Consider the following 24,631-nt stretch of genomic DNA (forward strand, 5'->3'; position numbering starts at 1 on the left):
TTTTTACACATGTTCTGATCTGTAGGGTTTTCCTCAGCTCAAATCCACCACATTTTATGTCGAAACCTTAGTAAATATGTTTTTTTTTTTGTGAAACCTATGGAGACCACGCCCCCTTCCCCAGCAGCCGCGCCCCTTTTTCGTATTTTCTTAGCAAAATGGAGAGTTAGTCGGGGTTTTTTCAATTCTGGCGCAAAATCTGGCGCAGGTGGTATGACTAAGGCTCAACATTCGGGCCGAAACGCGTCACTCTGTATGTTCTCCATGTGCTGAAGCAAGATTAATAAAGAATTCATCCGATCCATCTGCGCTGGACACTCTCTTTATTCACAGACAGAATTTCTGGCGCAATGCAACAGAATCTGGCGCACAACCCGACAAAACATGTCGGGTTTACAATAGTAAATGAGGGCCACAATCCCTATATAAGTTCGTACAAACAGTGATGCCCAAGTTAAGATTCTGGAAATTCTGTTTGTATTCCGCTCTTTTTCATGGACATCTGAGTTGTATTCATAGCAGTGACCAAGCTACGTTTTCATTTTTTCATCTGCAGAACTACATGGAGATACTGGGACGGACTCAGTAAGGCCCCACTGGAGCTTGTTTTGTGGTCCTGCCTGTCTTCTCATTGTCCACATTTGGGAGTTTTGGCAGAAAGCAGTTTGACTGCTGCAGATCAACATATTGTTACAATCGTGACGCTGCCAAGTAGAGATGGAGCAGAGCGGATTGAGAGCATGAGCTCACCCAGACATCGTGTTACACTAACAGAGCCAGCAGAAAAGGAACTGCGGGGGCTACCTGATCTCCCACTTTAACCCTTGCCTGCTAACACAAGGGTTCTATTTTTAAAATTGATCTAAAAATACAAGCCTTATTTGAATAATTAGGAACTTTTTTTCCCTAAATGTTCTCATATAGTCTGAACATAATATTTAATATAGAATTCAAAGAACATTTTTGAACAAATGATTCCCATACCTGGACCATACGCAATGGCTTTCTTGGGATGCAGCTGCTTAGATCGAAGTGGTGCACCGGGCTTCAGCTTCGCCTTGGGGAACTGGGACAGGTAGGTCATGACTGAGTGTTCATCTACATTTGGATCCACAATCTCTTCCGGTGCGATGACCTACAATTCATAGCAAGAATAAAGCTAGTTAGAGATGGCAAGATATTGTGAGTAGTATATAGTAATCCAATTGTAATTTTATTTTAATGTACTTGCAAGAATGGCAGACAATATGGCTAGATGCACCATGGTTGAAGGCAGTCTTGACAGTAGGCATGCAGGCTTTTCATATAAACCAATGGTCTCCAAACTGTGGCCCTCCAGATGTTGCAATACTACAACTCCCAGCATGCCCGGACAGCCGTTGGCTGTCCGGGCATGCTAGAAGTTGTAGTTTTGCAACAACATCTTGACGGTCACACTTTGGAGAGCAATCATATATAATATAATGACTGGGTCCTATTAGTGAGATTGGAAGGTGAAGAGACACATAGGTCAGTGGCAACCATCTATATAAATCTACTCTTTGTATTAACAGGTATGTTATATAATGATTTAAAGGGGTTATCCAGGAAAAAACTTTTTTTTTATTTGTCAACTGGCTCTGGACAGTTAAACAGATTTGTAATTTACTTCTAAAAAAAAAATCTTAATCCTTTCAGTACTTTTTAGTTGCTGAAGTTGAGTTGTTCTTTTCTAAGTGCTCTCTGATGACACGTGTCTCGGGAACTGTCCAGAGTAGAAGCAATCCCCTAAGCAAACCTATTCTACTCTGTGCAGTTCCCGAGACAAGCAGAGATGTCAGCAGAGAGCACTGTTGCCAGACAGAAAAGAAGAACTCAACTTCAGCAGCTGATAATTATTGGAAGGATTAAGATAGAATAGATTTTGAATAGAAGTAATTTACAAATCTGTTTAACTTTCTGGAGCCAGTTGATATATAAAAAAAAGTTTTTTCCTGGAATACCCCTTTAAGGCTTACTTCTCACTTGATCGCACTATTCCAAATGTTATTATTGTTCCCCTTCCAGTAACTTCATAAACGTATTATCTGATGTTGTTTCTTTTTGTTTATTTTATGTTCATCACATGTCCACAGTCATTGTCATTTTCCCCACAATATCCTGTATTATCTTTGTTGTTCTGTATTTAACTTTTTCTCTTCTATGTGCCCACGCAAGAAGATGAGATCATATTCGATTATATCTTCCAGCATATTGTACAGCTAGTAAGGACTAAAGAATTTTTCCAAAATTTTACTCAGGATTATATCTTCCCTATGCAAATAACTGAAAAGTACATTGACTATACAGACGCCCATTGATTTCACAATGCTGCTGATTAGTATCTAGCATACAACATATAACAGTCACAGGAATATACCAATTTTTGGACAGATTTATCAGTCTGTATGGGACCATAACTGCTTAAAACAACCAATCACAGCTCAGCTTTCATTTAAAGGGTACCTTTCATCAAAAAAAAATTGATATATTATAGATTAATGTATGCAGAATAACTTTCCAATAGCATGTTATTAAAAAAATATGCTTCTTTCTATTTAATTTTCCACTTTGAAAAAATGACCACTATGGGTCTCCCTACCAGTTCTTTTTTATAGATTTCAGACTCATGCAGGAGTCCTAAATCTCAGACTGCAGCCGGAACACAGACAAACTCAGCACTGCTCACTGGCAGGGAGTTAGTCTGTGTTCCGGCTGCAGTCTGAGATTTAGGACTCCTGCATGAGTCTGAAATCTATAAAAAAGGACTGGTAGGGAGACCCCTAGTCATTTTTTCAAAGGGGAAAATTAAATATTTAACATGCTATTGGAAAGTTTTTCTGCATACATTAATCTATAATATATGAAAAGTTTTTTTGATGAAAGGTACCCTTTAAGCTGCGTTGTTTAAGATATGAAAGCTGAGCTGTGATTAGTTGTTATGGGTAAAACCTAACAGTTATGACTGATAAATCTGAGCCTTTTTGATAAAATATATTTATTTATTTAGTTTATTTAAAAATTATTTTGATGTACTGTTTAATGGAAAATTCTGATTCTCTCACCTGTGGTACTCCGAGCCAGTCATCTGCTTGCTGCATTGCCTCCCTTGCATTCTCCACAGGCTGGTTGGGGTCCCATGCTTCCCAGTCTGGGCAGAGGCCTACAGAATGAAGAGTGTACGTTGTTAGTTAACCTGTAGCACCTATATTATGAAGGTCATTACAAGTTAACCAGCAATACTGGCCTTTATGGCCATCTGATCGGGACCTAACATTGTAAATTCCCCCAGACAAATCTGGCAATGCTACAGTAAGAAAATGTTCACATTCTAGTTATGGATTTCATGTGTTAAATGTGTAGCTTAGATCTGGAATGGACGTACATTGGTGTATTTATTGGAAGTCAAAAACAAAATGCAGATCATAGTAAATACTGTAAATGTCTGTGACATTATTACATGTATGTATTAAATTCATTTTAGAGTACAGCAACATACATCGGTGCTGTAAGGTAGTAAATAATGAAGAATATAAAGGCACATATGAATCAGTAATATGCAGGGGAAAGGAATGAAGAACTGTATCCATATGACTTGTGTTATCCACTTAAATGATTGTGTAAACTAGGATATATTCTCTCCCTCTTGCCTTATATGAGATTACACACTTCTCTCCTCCACCCTCCTTCTCTTTGGCAGGCAGACAGACTGCTAAACTGGATAATGTTATTACTGCATTTCTCCCTTGTCATAGAAGGGAACAGGCAGTAGCATACAGTAACACTGAAAACTGTTCTGTGCATGCACATAAATGAGAATTTATCCTGACCTGTCCACTTCAAGAATTAAAGGGGTACTCCCCCCTTAGACATCCTTTCTCCTATCCAAAGGATAGGGGATAAGATGTCTGATTGTGGGGATCCCGCACCCGGCATTCATTTAGAGCATCGTTTGCAGCGCTGGAGGCTCGTGACTTCATGGTCACACCCTGCTCGTGATGTCACAGCCACGCCCCCTCAATGCAAGTCTATGAGAGGGGGCGTGGCGGCATTGACTTGCATTGAGGGGGCATGACCGTGGCGTCACGAGCGGGGGGGGGGGCATGATTGTGGCATCACGAGCGGGGCGTGACCGTGACATCAAGAGCCTCCGCTCCACTCGCCAGTCAACCATCACAGAGCGAAATTCACTCAGTGCACCGGATGTCTGGGGTGCCGCAGCCTTTGGATAGGGGATAAGATGTCTAGTGGCAGAGTACCCCTTTAAAGACTTTCTCCAAAGAACTTAGAATTCAGCTCACCATACCTGCATCCAATTCTTCCCTCCCTTTCTTATGGTGCCCAGAGGCACAGGTACACCAGACAAAACAAAAGTGGGAAAAGTCCAGCTCCATGGCAAGGTCCAGTTCCAAGATAATTTTTATTGAAGTTTACAAATCATTAAACTATTACAGGTCCCTGAAATGACTGACGCATTTCAACCTGGTCTTTGCTCATGGCCAAATTGGGGACCTGTAATGGATTTTATGATTTGTTACTTCAATAAAAATTACTTTGGAACATGACCATAACGCAGTGCTGGACTTTTTCTACTTATAATAAAACCTTACTAACATATTCACAGTGGTGGCTTGAACATTTTGGGCTTTGAATCAAAAACTTAACAGTCATGTGTTCTGTACTTGACTTTTTCTTTTGAGGGGGGGGGGGGGTATATTTGTATTAGATTCCCACAAACCATAACCTATGACACAAGACTAAAGTGATGCTAATAGGGTCATCCATCTTCTATGCTGCCTATAATACTATTTCATGTATATGTATACATATGGCAGATATTGAAAGAAAGCAGGAGCACACATAGCACAGCTTCTTATTCCCCATCCCAGACTATTCCGAGGGAGGGGTCCCAGGGATATCTAGGAATATTTTTGTCTATGACCTAATACTTGGATGCTGATCACAGGGATCCAGATCACCCATGGGTTGGAATGCAATCTGTATGTTATACTTGTTAACCTATTTATTACTAAAAGGGCCTAAAATATAGGTATTGCTGAGACTTTTCCCAGTATGAAATATCATAAAATGGTACAGTACTCTAAACTGGACCTAGCATTTTCAGCATCATATATTTTATGAGACATTGCCTTTCTACGGCTTGTGTTAGCCTTAACATTCACTTAAAATTTTTACATTTCCTGGGATAGATGCAGTATTTTATATTAGAGTTTTTCAGTACATGGCGTCAAATAAAATTGGCAACTAAATTCCTTTACGGTTATTAGACTAAGGACATCTTACTTACCTGGCGCACAGTTATCTACCAGTGCACCCAGTGCCTTGCCATCCTGCCAGTCCCTATGGAAGTTAGTGATAGGCAATTGTGGTATCTTATTCTGAATCCACCCCAGAAGTCTTTGCTTTGGTGTTTGCTTCTTGATGTCTTCTTCGTCCTCATCCTCCCACATAGGCATAGAAATAGAGTAGTGCAGAATGAGTGTCCAGATAAGACCCAAAATCAGCTTGAGATTTCCATCCACAATTGCTTTTGAATCTGAAAATGACAGGAAAGAGACACGATATTAGTATAATATCAGTATCAATATCAATATTAGTGTAGTAACCCTTTAAAAAACTATCCTTATCATAATCTAATTACTTTACTGTAAAATAGCACTTTCTTGACAAGGATAAATTGTGCATATAGGCATTGTATAATGGTGCTAGTATCATTACTTTGCTCGATCAGGCACTGGGCATAAGCGAACCATATAGACAGAGCATTTTAGATATTTTATTAAGTGGATACTTTGGTAGTCACAGATTTTATTTTAGGGAAGGTAGCTTAAAGGGGTACTCCGGTGGGAAAAATTTTTCTCAAATCAACTGGTGCCAAAAAGTTAAACAGATTTGTAAATTCTCTGCTGACCTCTGCTGTCCATTTTAGGAACTGTCGAGAGCAACATATGTTTGCTATGGGGATTTTCTCCTTCTATGGGGATTTTTTTCCTGCTCTGGACAGTTCCTGACATGGACAGAGGTGTCAGTAGAGACCACTGTGGACAGACAGAAAAGAAATCCAAAAAGAAAAGAATTTCCTCTGTAGTATTCAGCAGCTGATAATTACTGGAAGGAATAAGATTTTTTAATAGAAGTAATTTACAAATCTATTTAACTTTCTGGTACCAGTTGATTTAAAAAAAAAAAAAAAAAAAGTTTTCCACCGGGGTACCCCATTAAGGGTCTATTCACATGGCAGAATTTCAACTTGCGCAATTCCGCTCAAATTAAAGCCCATAGACTTCTATGGGATTCTGAACTCCCATTCACACTTCTGAATTTCCGCTTACCGTGTTAATAGACCCTTAGTGTTTTAATACCAGTTTTATTTACATTTTGTATGTTTTCTCATTTAATTAGTGGGTTCATTTAAATAAATTTTTTTACTAACAATAACGGCTACAAAACAAATGAATGATGTAATGTTCTGGATCACTGTATCATAAAGAGATTATATTAGCAAGGAATCATTTATCATACAAGAAAGATTAATTCCTAAAAAAGTATTTTTTCACAAAGTTTCTATACAGTAATAAAATTTATAGTCTATAAATCAGTCACACAGCTGTCATATTGTAGAACAGGTGCCGACATGAGTCATTGGCTCATTTAACTCCTAGTTCTATTAAAATATTAATAAAATCAACTTTCCAGGAATAACATGTAGCTTAAATTCTTCATGAGTCTCCTTGTCATCTATATGTTAAGTATAGCCCAGTACACACCCTGCTTCACCATACACCCAATTCACCTGATTCCAGTATTATCTGTTGTCTATTGAGTCATTGAGAGTCTTTGGATAGTTTAGTATTTAATCTGCTTTAATCATTATGGGACTTTCTATGATTATGATATAATAACTTAATCCGTATATACTGTTGCACTGATCTATACATAGCCGAAAAACCCCATAATTGTGTGTTATGCAATCTCTTATTGTGCAAATAAAACATTAGAGCATTTTCACATTGTTCTCGCAAACATTGTCAACACAAAGGTCAAAATGTTTTGTCTAGACAGAGAAATATCATCTTGGGTTCTATTAGATCTGACAACAGTACAACATTTAGAAAGGAAGGATAGAAAATGTGCGGAATGCCGAACATTCTGCACATCACATTTGAATGTTCCGGCGGACACTCAGCAATGTGCAATCTCATAGATGGCAATTAGAGATGAGCGAACTTACAGTAAATTCGATTCGTCACGAACTTCTCGGCTCAGCAGTTGATGACTTATCCTGCGTAAATTAGTTCAGCCTTCAGGTGCTCCGGTGGGCTGGAAAAGGTGGATACATTCCTAGGAAAGTGTCTCCTAGGACTGTATCCACCTTTTCCAGCCCAGCGGAGCACCTGAAAGCTGAACTAATTTATGCAGGAAAAGTCATGAACTGCCGAGCCGAGAAGTTCGTGACGAATCGAATTTACTGTAAGTTCGCTCATCTCTAATGGCAATGCATTTCCAATGCAGAATCCGCAGAAAGAATAGACATGTCTATTATTTCTGCAGACACTGGGATCTGGAATTCACCTGCATAAACATCTTCCGTGTTTGGATTTCCAAACAATCTGTCTGCTGCTCTTGCAAAACTACAACTTCCAGCATACTGGAGGAATAAATTGATCCCTTAGAGCCACCTATCGCATAACCTCTTTTTTAATGACTTGCGTAGATAGTTAAAAAAGATACCTGGTATATGATTGTCCGCTATGGACTACTCTGCTTATTTTGATGCCAGTTTGTACATGAGACTGTATTGCTGTGCCACATACTCATAAATATGTTAGTGAATAGGTAGTTTAAAATTCGGCATATATTTTTATACTAGCTGAGTGCCCGGCATTGCCCGGTTTTTCCTTCCTAATCCTTGTTGTGTAGGAAAATCAACAGAGGAAGCTTTTGACTTCATATCCCGTCCTCATATATTGTTGTCATATCCCAACCTCATATCCCGTCCTCATACCCCGGCCTCCTATCCCGACCTCTTATCTCAACCTCCTATCCCGACCTCCTATCCTGTCCTCCTATCCCGTCCTCCTATCTCGACCTCCTATCCCGACCTCCTATCCCGACCTCCTATCCCGTCCTCCAATCTCGAGCTCCTATCCCGACCTCCTATCCCGACCTCCTATCCCGTCCTCCTATCTCAACCTCCTATCCCGTCCTCCTATCCCGACCTCCTATCCCGACCTCCTATCCTGACCTCCTTTTCCGTCCTCATATCTCGACCTCCTATCTCGACCTCCTATCCCATCCTCCTATCTCGACCTCCTATCCCGACCTCCTATCCAGACCTCCTATCCCGTCCTCCTATCCCGACCTCCTTTCCCGTCCTTTTATCCCGTCCTCCTATCCCGTCCTCCTATCCCGTCCTCCTTTCCCGACCTCCTTTCCCGACCTCCTATCTTGACCTCATATCCCGACCTCCCATCCCGTCCTCATATCCTGACTCGTAATATGTATTGAAATATCTCCAGCCGTACGGAAGTTATGTGAGAACATACATTTCCCATTGATTTGCATCAAAAACCCTGATCCTAACAAATGGGGGTATTTAAGGGTTAAATTAACTAGCCTATATTTTAAGTGGACATATAAGTAACATGTGACCAAGTATTATCGAAATATCTCCAGCCGTTTGGAAGTTATGCAGTAACATATATTTCCCATTGACTTCTATGGGACTTTAAACATAAACCCTGCCCCTGGCAAATGGGGGTGAGTAAGGGTTAAATCCCCTACCCTATGTTTGTTGTTGACCTATAAGTAACATGTGTGCCAAGTTTCATGTTAATATCTTTAGCCGTTTGAAAGTTTTTGTGGAACATACACACATATATACATACATACATACACACACGTTGAGTTTTATACATATAGATGTAGCTTGCTGTTATAAACTTTCTTCACACAAATGTCATGGTTTATGTCAATTTTCCATTAATTGACACAGGAAGAATAATGTAGTCTACTATGCTGTTCTGGTCAGTAAAAACGAACTCCTATTGACCCATTATAACTCAACGAAATCTGACATTAAGTCAAAACTAAACCTAAAGCGACTATGCTGCCAACATAAAACATGGAATATATATATAGATATATATATATATATATATATATATATATACAATTTTCAACTGTAGTGCTATGTTTAATACATTATTTTTACCGTTTGCCTATGAATAACATGATACTTTTGCATAAACATAATGTGGATGTGCTGTTTTAGCCTATAAGAAGGAATAATATGTACAATATATACCTACACATTATATTTTAGTATAGCACAAAGCACTGTACACGCAATACAAGTAAAGGAGTACACAACCACTTATGTGCAATATGTCAGATGTAAACACTAAGTCATGAGTCATGCGTTCGCTCCACTCCACTTTCTTCTCAGTTTTTCCATAAACTATAAAAGAACAAAGGAAAACAAAATGCCCAGGAATATAAAGCAATGGAAATGTGGAGATGTGACGAGTTTAGGTAACTTGTTAAAGAAACACTCTGGGAAAATGTTAATTAATTTTATTTTATTTTTTGCTTATACCATGCAATAGGCTATTATTAGAGAATAATGCAGAGATTTTTGTATATGCCTTGTGCTTACCTGTTTTAGCTTATGTGGCAGGCATGGGTTTGCTGCTATACTGAGTGCAATTTCTTTACTGAATTGATTTCCTAATGCTGTCTACATTTCCCATGTCTTTGAAGAGAGAGTGTGGAGATTGATCACTGCATCTGGTTATCTATCTATCTAAAGGGGAACTCCGGTGGAAACAAGTGGAAAACAAATACTTTCAAATCAACTGGTGTCAGAAAGTTAAACATACTTGTAAATTACTATATAAAATCTTAATCCTTCCAGTACTTATCAGCTGCTGTATACTACAGAGAAAATAGTGGACTTCTTTTCTGTCTGACCACAATGCTCTCTGCTGACCCCTCTGTCCATGTCAGGAACTGTCGAGATTAGAAGCAAATCAACATAGCAAACCTATTCTGCTCTGGAAAGTTCCTGACACGGACAGAGGTGTCAGCAGAGAGCACTGTGGTCAAACTGGAAAGAACTTCACAAATTTCTCTGTAGTATATCTGTAGTATACTACAGCTGATAAGTACTGGAAGGATTAAGATTTTTAAATGGAAGTAATTTACAAATCTGTTTAACTTTCTGGCACTAGATCATTTGAAAACATTTGTTTTTCACCGGAGTTCCCCTTTAATGTTATTGGTGCTGGAGATCACCCAGGTAAACTAATTTGACTTATTAGGTTGAAGTCAGTTCACATGATGGGCCATTTTGTTATTCAAGTATGCATTTTTGTATTTAAAGTGTGTTTTTTAGAGAAATATTGCCATGAGGCGAAAAGGATGTGCCTATAATCACAATTTAGGTGTTTTTTAAAGTCTTAAAGGGGTACTCCAGTGAAAACCCTTTTTTTTTAAATCAACTGGTGCCAGAAAGTAAAACAGATTTGTAAATGACTTCTATTAAAAAATCTTAATCCTTCCAGTACTTATTAGCTGCTGAATACTACAGTGGAAATTATTTTTCTTTTGAAACACAGAGCTGTCTGCTGACATCATAAGCACAGTGCTCTCTGCTGACATCTCTGTCCATTTTACGAACTGTGCAGAGTAGGGGAAAATCCCCATAGCAAACATATGCTGCTTTGGACAGAGATGTCAGCAGAGAGCACTGTGCTCATGATGTCAGGAGACAGCTCTGTGTTTAAAAGAAAATAATTTCTGCTATAGTTTTCTGCAGCTACTTATATGAAGGATTAAGATTTTTTAATAGAAGTCATTTAAAAATCTGTTTAACTTTCTGGCACCAGTTAATAAAAAAATAAAAATAAAGTTTTCCACCGGAGGACCCTTTTAAGGTAGTGATCTATGATGCGGTCAGTTTGGGTCATTGGACCTGCGTTTTGGACAGGGACATTCAGCTCCAATAACGATGCAAAAATGTCATATAACTCTTGTGTGAAACCATCCATAGGTTGCGATCACACGTCAGTATTTGATTGACTTTAAGCCAAAACTAGAAGAAAAAAGTCCTAAACACAGAAAAAAATATAATGGATACATTTATGCTTCTATTTCTTGAGTCTCTCCAGTCCTGTTAAACTGATAGATGAAAACATACTGGTCAATTTCTAAAGTGTGAATGCGGCCTAAAGGTAATTGTAGAAGAAAGTGTATGGATACGTGCAGTGCACAAACTTCACACACTCACACTAGAAGGTAGAAGATTGTCTGGGGACAGCTGCCATAATAAAAGAATGCAATCGTGACTCCAGATCGGCAGGCTTTCGTGTTCTCAGCTGTTTCCTGCTGTAGAATCAGGACCAACTGTTGAAGTCGCTGGACCAAGTGGGTGACACCTGTCACTGAACCGGCAAGCCTACACCACCTGCCCCATAGCAATAATCCAACTCTGTTACCCCCCATAGTCTCGTCTGTTCCGTAATTTAGCAAAAGAGGCAAAGAGTGCACAGTAGGAGTCTCACTATGTCAAAATGTAATGGGTCTCTATACTGTACAATGTTGCAATAAAAAAAGAGTCCACCTAACCGGTATGCCAGACCTGCCCTACAGCAGTGGTCTTCAACCTGCGGACCTCCAGATGTTGCAAAACTACAACTCCCAGCATGCCCGGACAGCCAACGGCTGTCCGGGCATGCTGGGAGTTGTAGTTTTGCAACATCTGAAGGTCCGCAGGTTGAAGACCACTGCCCTACAGTATGAGTTTCCTAATCAGTGTGCATTCAGATGTTGTGAAACTACAACTCCTAGCATGCCTGCACAGGCAAAGGCTGTCCAGGAATGCTGAGAGTTGTCATTTTACAACAGCTGGAGGCACACTGGTTGGGAAACACTGTCCTAGAGGCATGTCAAAAGTTAGAAGTGGTCAGAGTCTGGGAAGTAAGACCCCCACCTATCACTAGATAGAGCCAGGAGAAGCACTCGGCTGAGCGTTTCTCCCCCTGGCTTGCTGTGATCTCTAGAGATGAGCGAACTTACAGTAAATTCGATTCGTCACAAACTTCTCGGCTCGGCAGTTGATGACTTTTCCTGCATAAATGAGTTCAGCTTTCAGGTGCTCCCGTGGGCTGGAAAAGGTGGATACAGTCCTAGGAGACTCTTTCCTAGGAATGTATCCACCTTTTCCAGCCCACCGGAGCACCTGAAAGCTGAACTAATTTATGCAGGAAAAGTCATCAACTGCCGAGCCGAGAAGTTCGTGACGAATCGAATTTACTGTAAGTTCGCTCATCTCTAGTGATCTCCATATCAATTACAATGAAAGCCGTCTCCTGCATCAAGAAGTAACAGGCAGCGAACTGGGGATTCAACTGCCTAGCTGCGTGCTTCTTCTGGCTATATCTAACAATTAGTGAGGGTCTGAACACCCAGATAACGAACGGTTGACAGTGGCAGTGCCCATGATCTTGCAAGGTCTCATTCACATGACAGAATTTCCAAGTGGAATCTAGCATAAATATTCTGCTTGGAATTTCTGGTGCCACAGCCTCTCATTGTTTTCAATGGAATTCTATGCACCCAACACACAGCAGAATTACTACATTGAAAAAGTCTGCCGGGAAATTCAAATTCCAGACTCTGCAGAAAGAATGAACATGTTCACTCCCTCAGCGGAATCCTCATGGGAATCCATTGCCATCATTTCCGAGTGGCCCTAGCACCGGTAGCCACAAAAAAAAACCTCCGATATTGTGCCGTGTGAATGGGCCCTAACACTTCATGTAGAACGTCTGCCAAAATCTTTCTAACATCTTAGGGTGCGCTCACACGTCGGAATTCAAAAGGAATTCGAGCAGAAAAAATTACGTCCAAAAAATTGAAATTTCATTTTGCGCGGAATTCATGCGGAATTCGGGTGGAATGCGCGCGGAAATGCGCACGGAATTACACGCGGAAAGGGGGAAGAAGGAAGGGGAGGGTTTGTGGGAGGGCCGAATTGGCCATTTTATGATTGTGCTAGTCAGAAATTAGAGCTGCAAGTGTTATATAAGCCCCAAAATGTCCCGAAAAAAATCTACAAACAAATTACAAGTTGATGTGGATGACGAGTAAAAAAAAGGGTGGAGTGTGGGGTGGAGAATGGGTGTCATCCTTTTTCCATGGGCTGTCTCTTCTACATTTTTCCGCGCGAAGTCCGTGCGGAAACGATCTCGGGCGTCAAATTTTTTTCCCACTGACTTCAATTGAATTCTGCTAGCGGATTCCGCTTGAAGAATGAACATGCTTTTTCTTCAAGCGGAACGGAATTCAGTGTCGGAATTCCGCTAGCGGAATTTACGCTGTGTGAACAGGACAGCGGAAATTACATTGAAGTCAATGGCAGAGAAAATGGCAATTCTTTTGGAGCGGATAATTCAAGAGGAATTACTCGAGTAAATTCCTCTTGAATTCCGACGTGTGAACGCACCCTTAGAAAGGACCATTGATAAGAAATGTATCATAACAGAAGATCATTAAAAGCTTTTATAGTCATATTAGGAGACTATATTGCCTACAGGATGAATCCAATTGGATATATAAACAGAGGGAACCTAGCATATCTCTGGCCAAGTGAAAGACCACAACTGAGTCAGTTTGCCTGTAGCTTTTGGACAGCACAGATGATTTGTTTAAGGAGGGCGACCCGACTGTCAGATATGTCACTTGTCACTAGTGCACCAATGATAGCTGTCTGATGACTTTTTGCCTTCTAGGTAGTTTCCTCACAGCAATGTAACATATTTTTCGCCCTATAGGACGCATCGGCATATAAGACGCACCCAATTTTAAAGGTGCAAAATCTAGAAAAAAAAGATTCTGAACCCAACAGTGATCTTCAACCTGCGGACCTCCAGATGTTGCAAAACTACAACTCCCAGCATGCCCGGACAGCCGTTGGCTGTCCGGGCATGCTGGGAATTGTAGTTTTGCAACATCTGGAGGTCTGCAGGTTGAAGACCACTGGTATAGGAGGTAATACTCACGTGTCCCCGCCGCTCCAAACCCGTCACCGCTGGCCTGGATGTCGCTCAATCGCTGTCGCCGCGTCCCCGGGGTGTCCCCGACGCTCCGGACATCTTCTTCCCCGGGATCCACAATATCCGTCACGTCGCTATGCACGCCGCTCCTATTGGATGACGGGACGGCGTGCGTGACGACGTGATGACACGGAGCAGACACCGAGGCACGGAGCAGACACCGAGGAGGCAGGTAAGGTCCCTCCCGGTGTCCTGTAAGCTGTTTGGGACGCCGCGATTTCACCGCGGCGGTCCCGAACAGCCTGACTGAGCAGCCGAGTTAGTTTCACTTTCCCTTCAGTCGCGGCGGTCAGCTTTGATCGCCGAGTCTGAAGGGTTAATACAGTGCATCACCGCGATCGGTGATGTCCTGTATTAGCCGCGGGTCCCGGACGTTGATGGCCATGTCACGATGCCGGCTGGCAGGTAGTGGATCCTCTGTGCCAGAGAGGGATTGGCGTGGACCGTGCTAGTGGACCGGTTCTAAGCCACTACTGGTTTTCACCAGAGCCCGCCGCAAAGCGGGATGGTCTTGCTGCGGCGGTAGTGACCAGGTCGTATCCACTAGCAACGGCTCACCTCTCTGGCTGCTGAAGATAGGCGCGGTACAAGGGAGTAGGCAAAAGCAAGGTCGGACGTAGCAGAAGGTCGGGGCAGGCAGCAAGGATCGTAGTCAGGGGCAACGGCAGAAGGTCTGGAAACACAGGCAAGGAACACACAAGGAACGCTTTCACTGGCACTAAGGCAACAAGATCCGGCAAGGGAGTGCAGGGGAAGTGAGGTGATATAGGGAAGTGCACAGGTGAACACACTAATTGGAACCACTGCGCCAATCAGCGGCGCAGTGGCCCTTTAAATCGCAGAGACCCGGCGCGCGCGCGCCCTAGGGAGCAGGGCCGCGCGCGCCGGGACAGAACAGACGGAGAGCGAGTCAGGTAGGGGAGCCGGGGTGCGCATCGCGAGCGGGCGCTACCCGCATCGCGAATCGCATCCCGGCTGGCAGCGGAATCGCAGCGCCCCGGGTCAGAGGACGTGACCGGAGCGCTGCCGCGGGGAGAGTGAAGCGAGCGCTCCGGGGAGGAGCGGGGACCCGGAGCGCTCGGCGTAACAGTACCCCCCCCCTTGGGTCTCCCCCTCTTCTTAGAGCCTGAGAACCTGAGGAGCAGACTTTTGTCTAGGATGTTGTCCTCAGGTTCCCAGGATCTCTCTTCAGGACCACAACCCTCCCAGTCCACTAAAAAAAATTTTTGCCCTCTGACCTTTTTGGCAGCTAAAATTTCTTTGACCGAGAAGATGTCCGAGGAGCCGGAAACAGGAGTGGGAGGAACAGACTTGGGAGAAAAACGGTTGAGGATGAGTGGTTTGAGAAGAGAGACGTGAAAGGCATTAGGGATACGAAGAGAGGGAGGAAGAAGAAGTTTATAAGAGACAGGATTAATTTGACACAAAATTTTGAAAGGACCAAGATAGCGTGGTCCCAACTTGTAGCTAGGGACACGGAAGCGGACATATTTAGCGGAGAGCCATACCTTGTCTCCAGGGGAAAAAACGGGGGGGGCTCTTCTTTTCTTATCCGCGAACTTCTTCATGCGTGATGAAGCCTGTAAGAGAGATTTTTGGGTCTCTCTCCATATGATGGAAAGGTCACGAGAAATTTCATCCACAGCGGGCAGACCAGAGGGCAAGGGAGTAGGGAGGGGGGGAAGAGGGTGACGGCCGTACACCACGAAAAATGGGGATTTGGAGGAAGACTCAGAGACCCTGAAGTTATACGAGAATTCGGCCCATGGGAGGAGATCTGCCCAGTCATCCTGGCGGGAGGAAACAAAATGTCGCAAATAATCACCCAAGATCTGGTTAATCCTTTCTACTTGTCCATTGGACTGGGGATGATATGCAGAAGAAAAATTTAATTTAATCTTGAGTTGTTTACAGAGAGCCCTCCAGAATTTAGACACGAATTGGACGCCTCTATCCGAGACAATCTGCGTAGGCAACCCGTGAAGACGAAAAATGTGTACAAAAAATTGTTTAGCCAACTGAGGCGCAGAAGGAAGACCAGGAAGAGGGATGAAATGTGCCATTTTGGAGAATCGATCAACGACCACCCAAATAACAGTGTTGCCACGGGAAGGGGGTAAATCAGTAATAAAATCCATACCAATCAGAGACCAAGGCTGTTCGGGGACAGGCAGAGGATGAAGAAAACCAGCGGGCTTCTGGCGAGGAGTCTTATCCCGGGCACAGATAGTGCAGGCTCGCACAAAGTCCACAACATCCGTCTCCAGAGTCGGCCACCAATAGAAGCGGGAGATGAGTTGCACAGATTTCTTGATACCCGCATGACCTGCGAGATGGGAGGAGTGACCCCATTTGAGGATTCCGAGGCGTTGGCGAGGAGAAACAAAGGTCTTTCCTAGAGGAGTCTGCCTGATGGAGGCAGGAGAAGTGGAGATCAGGCAGTCAGGTGGAATGATGTGTTGCGGAGAGAGTTCAACTTCTGAGGCATCCGAGGAACGAGAGAGAGCATCGGCCCTAATGTTTTTATCGGCAGGACGAAAGTGAATCTCAAAATTAAATCGGGCAAAGAACAGAGACCACCGGGCCTGGCGGGGATTCAGCCGTTGGGCAGACTGGAGGTAGGAGAGGTTCTTGTGGTCGGTGTAGATAATAACAGGAGAACTTGATCCCTCCAGCAGATGCCTCCATTCCTCAAGTGCTAATTTAATGGCTAGAAGCTCTCGATCCCCGATGGAGTAGTTCCTCTCCGCTGGAGAGAAGGTCCTAGAGAAAAAACCACAAGTGACAGCATGCCCGGAAGAATTTTTTTGTAGAAGAACAGCTCCAGCTCCCACTGAGGAGGCATCAACCTCCAATAGGAAGGGTTTGGAAGGGTCAGGTCTGGAGAGGACGGGAGCCGAAGAAAAGGCAGACTTGAGTCGTTTAAAGGCGTCTTCTGCTTGAGGAGGCCAGGACTTGGGATCAGCATTTTTTTTGGTTAAAGCCACGATAGGAGCCACAATGGTAGAAAAATGTGGAATAAATTGCCTGTAATAATTGGCGAACCCCAAAAAGCGTTGGATAGCACGGAGTCCGGAGGGGCGTGGCCAATCTAAGACGGCAGAGAGTTTGTCTGGATCCATCTGTAGTCCCTGGCCAGAGACCAAATATCCTAGAAAAGGAAGAGATTGGCATTCAAACAGACATTTCTCAATTTTGGCATAGAGTTGGTTGTCACGAAGTCTCTGAAGAACCATACGGACATGCTGGCGGTGTTCTTCTAGATTGGCAGAAAAAATTAGGATATCGTCCAGATATACAACAACACAGGAGTATAACAGATCACGAAAAATTTCATTGACAAAGTCTTGGAAGACGGCAGGGGCGTTGCACAGTCCAAAGGGCATGACCAGATACTCAAAGTGTCCATCTCTGGTGTTAAATGCCGTTTTCCACTCGTCCCCCTCTCTGATGCGGATGAGGTTATAGGCGCCTCTTAAGTCCAATTTAGTGAAGATGTGGGCACCTTGGAGGCGATCAAAGAGTTCAGAGATGAGGGGTAAGGGGTAGCGGTTCTTAACCGTGATTTTATTAAGACCGCGGTAGTCAATGCAAGGACGTAGGGAGCCATCTTTTTTGGACACAAAGAAAAATCCGGCTCCGGCAGGAGAGGAGGATTTACGGATAAAGCCCTTTTTTACATTCTCCTGGACGTATTCGGACATGGCAAGAGTCTCTGGGGCAGAGAGAGAATAAATTCTGCCCCGGGGTGGAGTAGTGCCCGGGAGGAGGTCGATAGGGCAATCATAAGGCCTGTGAGGAGGTAGAGTCTCAGCTTGTTTTTTGCAGAAAACATCCGCGAAGTCCATATAGGCCTTAGGGAGACCGGTTACTGGAGGAACCACAGAGTTACGGCAAGGGTTACTGGGAACCGGTTTTAGACAGTTCTTGGAACAAGAGGACCCCCAACTCTTGATCTCCCCAGTGGACCAATCCAGGGTAGGGGAATGAAGTTGAAGCCAGGGAAGTCCAAGGAGAATTTCCGAGGTGCAATTGGGGAGGACCAAAAGTTCAATCCTCTCATGATGAGATCCGATGCTCATAAGAAGGGGCTCCGTGCGGAAACGTATGGTACAGTCCAATCTTTCATTATTTACACAATTGATGTAGAGGGGTCTGGCGAGACTGGTCACCGGGATGTTGAACCTGTTGACGAGAGAGGCCAAAATAAAATTTCCTGCAGATCCAGAGTCCAAGAAGGCCACTGTAGAGAAGGAGAAGGCAGAGGCAGACATCCGCACAGGCACAGTAAGACGTGGAGAAGCAGAGTAGACATCAAGGACTGTCTCACCTTTGTGCGGAGTCAGCGTACGTCTTTCCAGGCGGGGAGGACGGATAGGACAATCTCTCAGGAAGTGTTCGGTACTAGCACAGTACAGGCAGAGGTTCTCCATACGGCGTCGTGTCCTCTCTTGAGGTGTCAGGCGAGACCGGTCGACCTGCATAGCCTCCACGGCGGAAGGCACAGGAACAGATTGCAGGGGACCAGAGGAGAGAGGAGCCGAGGAGAAGAAACGCCTCGTGCGAACAGAGTCCATATCTTGGCGGAGTTCCTGACGCCTTTCGGAAAAACGCATGTCAATGCGAGTGGCTAGGTGAATAAGTTCATGTAGATTAGCAGGAATTTCTCGTGCGGCCAGAACATCTTTAATGTTGCTGGATAGGCCTTTTTTGAAGGTCGCGCAGAGGGCCTCATTATTCCAGGACAATTCTGAAGCAAGAGTACGGAATTGTACGGCATACTCGCCAACGGAAGAATTACCCTGGACCAGGTTCAACAGGGCAGTCTCAGCAGAAGAGGCTCGGGCAGGTTCCTCAAAGACACTTCGGATTTCCGAGAAGAAGGAGTGTACAGAGGCAGTGACGGGGTCATTGCGGTCCCAGAGCGGTGTGGCCCATGACAGGGCTTTTCCGGACAGAAGGCTGACTACGAAAGCCACCTTAGACCTTTCAGTGGGAAACAGGTCCGACATCATCTCCAGATGCAGGGAACATTGGGAAAGAAAGCCACGGCAAAACTTAGAGTCCCCATCAAATTTATCCGGCAAGGATAAGCGTATCCCAGGAGCGGCCACTCGCTGCGGAGGAGGTGCAGGAGCTGGCGGAGGAGATGACTGCTGAAGCTGTGGTAGTAACTGTTGTAGCATAATGGTCAGTTGAGACAGCTGTTGGCCTTGTTGCGCTATCTGTTGTGACTGCTGGGCGACCACCGTGGTGAGGTCAGCGACAACTGGCAGAGGAACTTCAGCGGGATCCATGGCCGGATCTACTGTCACGATGCCGGCTGGCAGGTAGTGGATCCTCTGTGCCAGAGAGGGATTGGCGTGGACCGTGCTAGTGGACCGGTTCTAAGCCACTACTGGTTTTCACCAGAGCCCGCCGCAAAGCGGGATGGTCTTGCTGCGGCGGTAGTGACCAGGTCGTATCCACTAGCAACGGCTCACCTCTCTGGCTGCTGAAGATAGGCGCGGTACAAGGGAGTAGGCAAAAGCAAGGTCGGACGTAGCAGAAGGTCGGGGCAGGCAGCAAGGATCGTAGTCAGGGGCAACGGCAGAAGGTCTGGAAACACAGGCAAGGAACACACAAGGAACGCTTTCACTGGCACTAAGGCAACAAGATCCGGCAAGGGAGTGCAGGGGAAGTGAGGTGATATAGGGAAGTGCACAGGTGAACACACTAATTGGAACCACTGCGCCAATCAGCGGCGCAGTGGCCCTTTAAATCGCAGAGACCCGGCGCACGCGCGCCCTAGGGAGCGGGGCCGCGCGCGCCGCTACAGAACAGACGGAGAGCGAGTCAGGTAGGGGAGCCGGGGTGCGCATCGCGAGCGGGCGCTACCCGCATCGCGAATCGCATCCCGGCTGGCAGCGGAATCGCAGCGCCCCGGGTCAGAGGACGTGACCGGAGCGCTGCCGCGGGGAGAGTGAAGCGAGCGCTCCGGGGAGGAGCGGGGACCCGGAGCGCTCGGCGTAACAGGCCACATGGACCGCCGCGATAGGTGTGTGCATTCGGCGTATAAGACGCACCAACTTTTTCCCCCCAGTTTTGCGTCTTATATGGCGAAAAATACGGTACTTATAGTCTATAAAATCTGTCAATGGCTCAAGCACATTCTCATGCACATGCATATTTATAAAGCATCTGGATGCCATATTTGCATGTTTTCTTCATGCCTGACAGTTCGCAGTTTGCAGATGGGGTTTATTTAGTCAGACCATACCAGCTGACAATGTAGATCAGACATTTTACTTATTTTGCAACATTTGTCTAACCCTATTGTTTCAGGGGGGATGTTCCAACATTTAGAACCACCACATTCTCACATATTTATGCTCGGAATCCGGGGGTATTCCGGATTTATACATCTTATCCACTATCCAAAGGACAGGGGATATGATGTATGATCACTAGGGTCCCACCGCTGGGGACCCCGGGATCTCGGTGCAGCCCCCGACTGTCATGAATGGAGGGGGCATGGCGTGACGTCCCGTCTCGGAGGCAGCACCCGGCACAGAATGTCGGGGGCTGCACCGAGTTCCCCAGTGGCGGGACCCTAGTGATCATACATCTTATCCCCTATGCTTTGGATAGGGGATAAGATGTATGAAGCCAGAATACCCCTTTAAATGTTTGGCACAGTATATATCCAGTAAATACTGTGCCAAAATTTATAAATATGCCCCCTAAACCCATGTAGTTATTAATGGTGTACATGTACCTTAGACCAGGTTCAGACTACAAATGACTGACGTATTTTATTTTACACCCGCATATAGGCCTGTAATCAATAAAAAAGACAGTGTTTTTTTGGCTGATTCTGGATGAAAATGCGCACCTAAAATAAAATACACTGTCAAACTCTATGAGGTGCGAACCAGGCCTTATACTTCTATGGTCAGTAGTATACAAATTAACTCACATCAGCAAAAATTGAACAGATTCACTTATCATTAAAGGGGTATTCCAGGCAAAAACTTTTTTATATATATATCAACTGGCTCCGGAAAGATAAACAGATTTGTAAATTACTTCTATTAAAAAATCTTAATCCTTCCAATAGTTATTAGCTTCTGAAGTTTTCTGTCTAACTGCTCAATGATGATGTCACGTCACAGGAGCTGTGCATGATGGGAGAATATCCCCATAGGAGCTGCACAGCTCCCGCGACGTGAGTCATCAGAAAGCAGTTAGACAGAAAACAGCAACTCAACTTCAGAAGCTAATAACTATTGGAAGGATTAAGATTTTTTAATAGAAGTAATTTACAAATCTGTTTAACTTTCCGGAGCCAGTTGATATATATATATTTATATAAAAAAAGTTTTTGCCTGGAATACCCCTTTAAATCCTGGATATTATTTCCATGTTTTCTAAGGAACGTATAATGCCAGTAATTACTGATGTACTTGCTCCAGGGGTATTTATAACACTATGACATAGTTTTCATTTTTAAATGCTGAGTGATCTATTTTCTCAAGCAACAGGTGACGCAAATGTAGTTATATGCTGAAACTAGAATTGTCTGCTGGTATTTAGGTGGACAACTGAAGATTGAGAAATCCGCATAAAGGAAAGAAAAAATGACAATTACCCAAAAAGCAATGGAATATATCCTATGTAAAAGGCAAACCATACTCATTAGGGAAAGAAAGAAAAAGCTTGGGCGAAATATGTCAGAACTCTGGGGTAGAGTGGAGTATACACCATAAAGACCCTTGTTGCTCCCCTTTGCTACCTGTTGTAGGTATGCTCTCTCCAGAAGAACTGTAGTGTTATAAATTCACAGTGCACGTAACCAGCATAAAGGTCTATTCACACTTCTGAATTTACGCTTGCGGAATTCCGCAAATGGAAATTCAGAAGTGTAAATGGGAGTAGGGAATCCCATAAAAGTCTATGGGGGGTATTTATCAAAGGATTTATGTGTTTTTTTAATGTAACTTTGGCGCAATGCTTTTGGCGCAGTGTCTTTTTGCGCCAAAGTTTGGTGCATTTTCTCCACTGTCATTTTTACAACTTTATCAAAATCACACGGTCCTGTGTGTGATTTTAACTTTAGTCAGTAATTTATCATTTGCGCCAATCGATCTTTGGTGCAATTTTGCGCCATTGGGGTTTTTTTTCACCGCCAAGAAATTTTGCACATGGAAAACACACTTAGCAATGTCAGAAAATATAAAGGCGGCAAAATACATTAAAAAAATGTTTTTGTGAAAGCAGCGACGCCTCCAGGGCTGCTCAATACCATCCTGCGACATAGTTGTCTCTGAGGATCCTTCACCCTCCGTTGAGCCAGGATTGGACATGGCCACACAGGTTCAGGAAAGGTAAGCACTAAAGCAGTGGTCTCGAACCTGCGGACCTCCAGATGTTGCAAAACTACAACTCCCACCATGCTCGGACAGCCAACGGCCACACAGGTTCAGGAAAGGTAAACACTAAAGCAGTGGTCTCGAACCTGCGGACCTCCAGATGTTGCAAAACTACAACTCCCAGCATGCCCGGACAGCCGTTGGCTGTCCGGGCATGCTGGGAGTTGTAGTTTTGCAACATCTGGAGGTCCGCAGGTTGAAGACCACTGCACTAAAGTAACAAAAAAAAAAAATCCATTTCACATGGTGGCTATAAACCCCACAAAAGAAAATAACTCATGTCGCTTGCTGATATACTGCAGGAGGGACTCCGAAATGGCTGCTCTACAGGGTAAAATACAATGTCCTCTGTGGTGGTAAGTTCTGTGTAAATGGCGCTGTGAACAGCTGATTTCAACATTTGAGCTAAAATTACTAACAACGTGCACCAAATGATAAATTTGGGGCATGTCCAGGAAAACCAAAGTGAAAAAAAGAAGGGTAAAAAGAAACTGTCAACAGGCAAAATTGATAAATACCCTCCTATGAGCTTTATTTTGAGGCGGAATTCCACAAGCATAAATTCTGCCTTGGGAATAGCCCCGTAAGGATAGGTTCACACTACAGAATCTCTGGGCAGAGATTTAGCCATCGGCACTAGGACCGCACGGACTGCATTGCTGTCCCCATAGATGGCAATGCATTTCTGGGTAGATCTTTTGGGAGATCTGCTCAGAAATGCATTGACATCTATGGGGACGGCAAAACAGTCCACACGGTCCTAGTGCCGCTGGCTTGGTCTCCGGAAGAAATTCTGCCCAGAAATTCCACAGCTGACACCCTTATGGGGGCTTAATTTGCTATAGGGCCTCCTCTTTCATATGTGCCATTGAGAAGGGTCTCTTTATCCATATGCATTATTTTGTCATAATGTTATCTCCTGGAGTCATTCTCCTTTTTCTAGAGGCAGTGTATTTATTTTGTGTCATTTTTTAGAAGACATGGATTAGGGCTGTGTGAAATTTGATTGGAACTATCTGAATCTCCTTTACACTGGGTTGTATGTTTCAGGTTGTACTCTCTAAATGGTTCTCGAACACTCTCTGCTATTTGCTGTGTCACTGAGACTTTCCATCCCCATTGGAAGCCTCAAAACTACAAGGACAGGAGACCAGTGACAGCTGTGTCCCAGGATGCCAGGGTGGAAGAAAGGAACTATGCCAAGACCAGCCCATTAAACGTTTCACTGTCATGCTTAAGATCAATCTGCCATCTAAAATGAGTGGTACATATATTTATTATTATTAGTTATTGCTGAATAGAACACTCATGCTGCCATAGCCGGAGCCAAATGTTGTGCTCAAATGTCACAGTATGTTATAGGATATTAATAATAAAATGAGGCATTTCACATATGGTTTAGATTTCACACTCTTTGTAATGCTTTCACAGCGATCTAAACTGTAAAGCAATGTAGTCTATACAGACAGGCGTCAAAATGAAGCCTTTTTTATTGCTTTCTTTGCTGTCCCTTTTCATAGACTGTGTTAATGTCTGTTTAGGCAGCTAGCAACTTCTGCAGCGGTTCCTTTTTAAAGGGGTGCTCCGGTGAAAACCTTTTTTCTCTTAAATCAACTGGTGGCAGAAAGTTAAACATATTTGTAAATTACTTCTATTAAAAAATCTTAATCCTTCCTGTACTTATTAGCTGCTGAATACTACAGAGGAAATTCTTTTCTTTTTGGAATGCTCTCTGATGACATCACGAGCACAGTTCTCTCTGCTGACGTTATTATAATAATAATAATAACACTTTATTTATTGTTGTCCTTAGTGGGATTTGAACCCAAGACCCAGCACTGCAAGGCAGCAGTGCTAACCACTGAGCCACCATGCTGCCCTTAGCATACATCTGCGATGCATGGTTGCCAAAATGGACAGAGATGTCAGCAGAGAGCACTGTGCTCATGATGTCATCAGTGTTCCAAAAAGTTTTTAATAGAAGTAATTTACAAATATGTTTAACTTTCTGCCACCAGTTGATTTAAAAGAAAAAAGGTTTTCACCGGAGTACCCCTTTAACCC

General features: G+C 43.8%; 1 protein-coding gene across 3 annotated transcripts in view; it reads right to left on the reverse strand.

Annotated features, from left to right (window-relative positions):
• FLNC (filamin C) overlaps window positions 1-24,631 on the reverse strand; it is a 77,340-nt gene that overhangs the window by 36,753 nt on the left and 15,956 nt on the right. For 2 of the 3 annotated variants that reach the window (XM_056573117.1, XM_056573116.1), the window contains exons 2-4: window positions 5,327-5,575; window positions 3,084-3,181; window positions 985-1,135 (exon numbers count right to left, since the gene is read on the reverse strand). In XM_056573117.1, the coding sequence (XP_056429092.1) occupies window positions 985-1,135; window positions 3,084-3,181; window positions 5,327-5,575 (498 nt within the window). Of the gene's footprint in view, window positions 1-984; window positions 1,136-3,083; window positions 3,182-5,326; window positions 5,576-9,350; window positions 9,452-24,631 lie in introns of those variants that run through there. The other variant, XM_056573118.1, reaches the window with a different exon arrangement.

Source organism: Hyla sarda, chromosome 4 (genome assembly GCF_029499605.1).
Source record: "Hyla sarda isolate aHylSar1 chromosome 4, aHylSar1.hap1, whole genome shotgun sequence".
In the NCBI taxonomy this organism is placed as follows: Eukaryota; Metazoa; Chordata; class Amphibia; order Anura; family Hylidae; genus Hyla; species Hyla sarda.